Consider the following 6,000-nt stretch of genomic DNA (forward strand, 5'->3'; position numbering starts at 1 on the left):
TTAGCTAGACTAGATTTATTATTGCTTTCTTTAAGTTATTTTAGATTTGAATTTATCTTAGATTGAAAGTATCTATTAGAATATTTATTAAATTTTATTCTTTATTTTCAAATTCATAAATTATAACAAAACTCATTATTCATTATAGTTTGATAAAAAATATGAATCTTCAAAAATATTATTTAAAATACAGTCAAATTATATATAATTATTTAGGTCATATTTATTATTACGAAAATATGCAGATATAATACATTTTTTTAGTGTATTAGATTAACTCATTTAAATAAATTATCAAAACTCACGAAAACACAATAATTAGAAAAGATATCCCAATAACATCATTAGAGATTCAACAATAAGAAATCAAAACAAATAATAAAACATCAAACAAGAAAAAAGCCATGAACTCTATTTAATGAATCTCTTAAGTTTCACATTTCTCACTCAACCCTTATGCTTGATGTGTCCTACAATTAAATTTTTAGAAGAAATAAAAGAAATTTTTCCTATATGATAAATTTCAATTAAAGAGATAACTCAAGGATGAGCATAGATTCTTAGGGAAATCCAAGAATCCAACAAGAAATGATGCATGTACTTGAGAAGGTTTCTATGCAAGGGAACTTGCTCTCTTATAAAAAAATATTACACTTCAATAATGAAGATTAAATAACTTATACCTCTACATAAGAAATGAACTCAATAGAACTAGAGTCATCTATTCTCTAGATCATATTAACATTTCTATAATAACCCTATTTCAAAAAATTATAGTTGAAGACTCAAACACATAAATTTTTCCAACACAATTAAACACCTTAGTATATCATCACATGTAGTCCTTTTCCATGAGATGATTGAACCCATTGGCATGAATCCTAATCCATACAATCATACTTTTTTCACAATCAATAAGATCCTTGTTGCAGGAAAATAGAGTAATTTGTTATATTCTTTGATGCTTGACCAACAATTTCAAAAGAGGAAAGTAATTTAGTGTATGTGATCAACAAGGATATAATGTATTCATTGGGCCAAGTCAATCTTATCTACGTTTTGTTGACTTAGAAAATCAAAATCATGGATAACTTATCGAGTTATGTTCACAACTATCTTCATAGTGGTTGTATACAAAACATATACTATAGTATGAACTAATTCAACTTAAAATTTACCTTCTACATTTCTGCACTATAACAAACATATATCAATTTCTATCAATAGTTCTATTATTCTTTTTGCAACACCATTTTGTTGGTTTTGATTCCTTCTTTATACCATGCTTTTCAAAAGAGTAGAAAATATTTATCCATGTGCTTGGTATCTTTATCTATCCCTACTAGACATTTCAAGTCTAGATAAAACCTTAAACCCTTTGAACTTCTCAAAAAATTCATCCTTCCTTTGTAAAAACTATATCCAAATTCTTCTAGTTTACTCATCTATCAAAATATGAATGCATAATTTGATCAATCCTAAAAGTAATATTGTTGTAAAATGATGCATTAAGTCACTAACCCTAGATGTAAATGAATTTTTTCTCTCCATGATTTTTCTTGTGAGAAACTTTCCGCATGTTGCTTTCCCATAGAACATCCTACATGTAACTTGTGCCTTAGAAAGATTTCGGGAAGTCCATATATCACATTCTACTTGTTCATATCGTTGTGACTTTAGTAACCAACATACCTCCTATTCTAATGTCATAGCATTGTCATGTAATCATATTCTACAATATCACACATACTTATTTTTGCACCTAGAAGTAAATTCTTGTAATTTATATAATCTATTTTCTAATTTTCTAATTGTATGTCTTTATAATTACATTCAGAACCTATATATTTGTCATTGTAGAACTCTATCTTATATCCTTGATTTAGAATTTGAAATACATAAATAATATTTGTCTTCAACTTGGTAATTAGATTCACTTTTTTGAATATGTTATTATCAACTTGAACATTTCTAGTCCCTTACATCTAAAGTACCATTATTTTTTTGTAATATATTTTTTAGTGTTTTTTATTAAGGGTAAAATAGGTTTTGAAGGGACCTTGAATAAACTTGTATATAAAAATCAACAAAGAGAAAAGTAGGAAAAAAATCAACTAACAAAAGCCAACAACAACCCACCAACAAGACAACAACTAACTGAAGGGCAACAACAACCCATCGACACGAAAGCAATAGAAAAGGGAAGAAAGGGAAAAGAAACTAGTAATGCAATTATAGTTTCTTCTAGGTTTCAAAAACCTCTAGCTTGTTGATATTAGTGAAGATAACCAAGTCCCTCTTTTCCTCTTCAAAATTATTCTTCTTTCTATCCCTAGTGCAATAACTAGGCCTAGTTTGATCATGATTCTTATTGTTTCCCTGGTTGAGTTAATCTTCCTTATGGTTCTTCAACTTCTCTGTGAGGATGTGTATCCCCTCAATGATGTTCTAAATTGAGAACTAGCTAACTTTCACTACCCTTTCCAAGTTTTTTTTGATACCTTGTTCCATAGCAACTATTTTTTCTTTCATATCTCCCTCTTTATCCAAAATATTAATCTTGTGGTCTAGGTATTTTTTGATAGATCCCATATTTGTTTCCATTTTATCAATCTTCATTATAACCTCCCAACCTTTCAATATTTTTATCTCCTCCAAGCGACTAACCTTGGCTTGATCACCAAATGACTATATAATCTGTTTTCTAATTCACTAAATGTAACAATTATATTTCTACATTCACAATCTGGACCATAGATTAAATATCATTATAGAACTCTATGAAGGCTTGAGGTTCATCATTGAAAGACTCACTTTTCCTAGTTAGATTTCTTTCTCCCTACATTATCTTATAGCATGATTATTCTTATTTTATGCTTTTTTTAATTTGTCAACAATATCTAAGACTCTTATAAAGAGTTGATACAACCATAAAAAAAATTTGTAGGACTTTTTTTACAAAAATCTTTATTATTTATATCTCTTCACAAAGAAACACTTTCATTTTTCTAATTTTCTAAGTGAGGGACTACCTCTTATCAGTTTGAATTTCCATACTGGTTCTTGAAATTGCCCATAGATTGACTCCACTTTTCTCATTACAAACTCTTAGAAAACCATCTTTTAAAATAAATAAATAAAACTTCATCAATGTTGCTGCCTTATTATCTCTTTTATCCTAGTCCTTTTGCCCTATTCTAGGACTCCTGTCTATTTTCATACCAATTATAAGTTCAGAGCGATAAATTTCAAACAAAATACTAGAAAAATTTTCATACAAGATAAATCCTCACTAATTTTTAATGTAGAAATTATCTTTTCTATTGCAATGTCACTCTCCTATACCTTGTTTGTTCTGTCACTTTTCTTTTTATCATAAAAAATCCTAGAGAGGGATAAATACTGATTATGCCAAGAGTCACAACTTAGAATTCCACTTTAGATATCCCTATTGGGAATTGAACTTGGGTCTCCACAGTGAGAACCCAGTGTTTTAACCAGTTAAACTCAACCCCTTGGACAAGCATATATTATAGATAAAGTATGTAATTTTTTTAAAAATATTGATATAATGTAATGATTAAATTATGATGTGATTCTTGTTATCAAGATTTAGACCTTCTTAAAATGTTATTATTAATACTTATATTTAAAGTCTGATCAAAACAATTACTCCTTAAAAAATACATCATATCTCTTCTGATGTTACTCATGCTGACTATTATGTTTACAGGAATAAACATGTAGTTATTAGATTCTTCTTTTTATCTCAGAAAGAAAGTGATGTTCTAAACATGTACAGCATACATGCTGTTCGAGATAGTATATCTAAAATTAATTTTGTTCTCTCTGTTATCATATTGTAAAAAATGGCTGATATACCTGAAACACAGAGATGAATATATAGAGGTAGCAACAGATAAAGTACATCATATCTCTTATGATGTGACTAATTCTGACTATAATTATGTTTATGCTGAATGGGCATGTATTTATTCGATTCTTTCTTTAATCTGCGAGGAAAGTGATCATATTCTAAACATGTACGTCAAGTTTTTTAATAAGCAGGTCTTGGGCTTCTGTGATGAATGTGATTCCAAAGTTTAAAATCCTTGTGCTTGGATTCAAATATGAAATGACTATATAACGCCAAGCAGATCTTGTGCCTCTGCAATTATTTTCATGAATGTGACTCCTCATAGAGCTGGATTAAAAAAGACTATATAAAACTGGGAATATCTCTTAAATACTGTTTTGTGATGAAATATTCCTGGGAATGACTTAATCTAATGTGTTTCTTTCTTCACCTTTAACTTTAAATTAAAAGGCATTGGCATCCATTAATCCTGTGCATGCATAAAATTGATATTTTATTTTTGGGTAAGAAATAAAAGTTGGCGAGACAAGTGATCACTCTATAAATTGTATGTGGAGAACAGAGAATGAGGTATGAATGTTGTGAAGGCTTAGGATGGCCACTGTTGAGTTGCAACAACAGTACAATAATCTTATCAACTTTCTTTATGAGGAGGTTGAAAATTTTGTTTTCAATACATAATTTTCCATCTTTTTACTTTCTTTTCATGACTTGTGTGAGGTTTTGCATACTCATAGTTTGTGATAATCTTCTACCTGATAGAAAGGCACGATAAAACTTAGTTGGGTTTTGTTGTAGGGATTTCTGGATGAGCAATATAGTCATCTGGAGCAGCTGCAGGACAAAAGCAACCCTAATTTTGTGGAAGAAGTGTTTTCCTTGTTTTTTGATAACTCTCTCAAATTGCTCCACAGCTTAGAGACCATACTGTATGTTCTTTTTATATATATATATTTAAGGGGTAAACGTTTTTAATCTGGAGCTATGAACTGGTAAGACTTGAATCTTGATGGCAAAAACAACAACACAACAATTTAGCCATCACAACATGCCACTATTGACAATATGTTCTTTATACTTGTTCTTCATTATGTTTCACATTATTTTCGAAATATTAACAATGTTGGGCTATCGCAAGTATCAAATACTAGGATAATTTGTTGTGTTTTCAGTGAAGTTATAGAGGACTTTTTAATGGTTTATATAAGGGTTTCATCTTAAAACGCAGGGATAAGGAACCAGTAGATTACAGAAAAGTGGAGTGTTGTTTGCATCATCTCAAGGGTAGCAGCCCAAGGCATGCAGTTGCAGGCATTGATAGATTTTACTGGATTTCTCTAATGGCCTTAGTAACGGTCATATTATCTGTTTAAAAGTTATCCTTGTCAACTGCTAATCACTTTAATTACCTTTTTTTGTTCTGAAATGAACAGTGTAGGGGCACAGAGAATTAAGAACTTATGCATCCCATTTCGTGCCTTCTGTCAAGAAAAAATGAGATATGGGTAGATCCATTCTCCTCTTATGTTTTGAAGTGATTATAACAGAGATTATTCTTGAAGTATTTTCTTAATTTCTACAAACGGTAATGTAAAATTTCTCTTATATAAAATATGTTGTTCATTTGTTTTTGTTATGTTTTTCTGAAAGCAGGTGCTTGCAGTGTCTGCAACAAGTGAAGCAGGAAATTATCTTCTCAAGGACAAGCTCCAAGATCTGTTTCAGGCAGTGCTAATCAAAATCTTTACAAGATTATACTTAAACAGAATCTGAAATAGTAGATGAAAGTCACATTTAAGTCATTCTTGTTATTTTGCAGATAGAAGAACAAAGAGGTGGTGGAACGATTTCAGTAATAAATTGAGCTTAATCCGCAAGGCATTAATATGCTATGATTCCTATTGTGCAACTCTTCGTATTAAAAAAAGGTCTTATTAATATGCTATGATTCCTATTGTGCAACTCTTCGTATTAAAAAAAGGTGTTATCTGAAACTTATGTGAAGATTACTGATTAGTGACGAAATCTATTGTTTCCTATTCAGGGTATGTGCGGATATAAAGAAAGTGTCTATATTTTATGATAATGACTACATTTTTGGGAATTAAAAAAAAGATATAAAA

At 29.8% G+C, this 6,000-nt stretch overlaps 1 protein-coding gene across 1 annotated transcript; it reads left to right on the forward strand.

Moving 5' to 3' along the window:
* Positions 1-4,471: 4,471 nt before the first annotated feature.
* LOC131069820 (histidine-containing phosphotransfer protein 5-like) lies at positions 4,472-5,741 on the forward strand. Its single transcript, XM_059222009.1, has 5 exons — positions 4,472-4,531; positions 4,676-4,806; positions 5,106-5,232; positions 5,531-5,602; positions 5,697-5,741. The coding sequence occupies exons 1-5, from the start codon at positions 4,472-4,474 to the stop codon at positions 5,739-5,741; spliced, it is 435 nt and encodes a 144-aa protein (XP_059077992.1).
* The last annotated feature ends 259 nt before the right edge of the window (positions 5,742-6,000 follow it).

The sequence above is a fragment of the Cryptomeria japonica genome, chromosome 6 (assembly GCF_030272615.1).
Source record: "Cryptomeria japonica chromosome 6, Sugi_1.0, whole genome shotgun sequence".
NCBI lineage: Eukaryota > Viridiplantae > Streptophyta > Pinopsida > Cupressales > Cupressaceae > Cryptomeria > Cryptomeria japonica.

Bases quoted from the DNA above. Each gene is read 5' to 3' on its own strand.
- LOC131069820 (XM_059222009.1), top strand. From the start codon at position 4,472: ATGGCCACTGTTGAGTTGCAACAACAGTACAATAATCTTATCAACTTT. The intron at 4,532-4,675 runs GTTGAAAATTTT...GTTTTGTTGTAG, and splicing joins TCAACTTTCTTTATGAGGAG to GGATTTCTGGATGAGCAATA. The intron at 5,233-5,530 runs GTCATATTATCT...TTCTGAAAGCAG, and splicing joins CTCTAATGGCCTTAGTAACG to GTGCTTGCAGTGTCTGCAAC.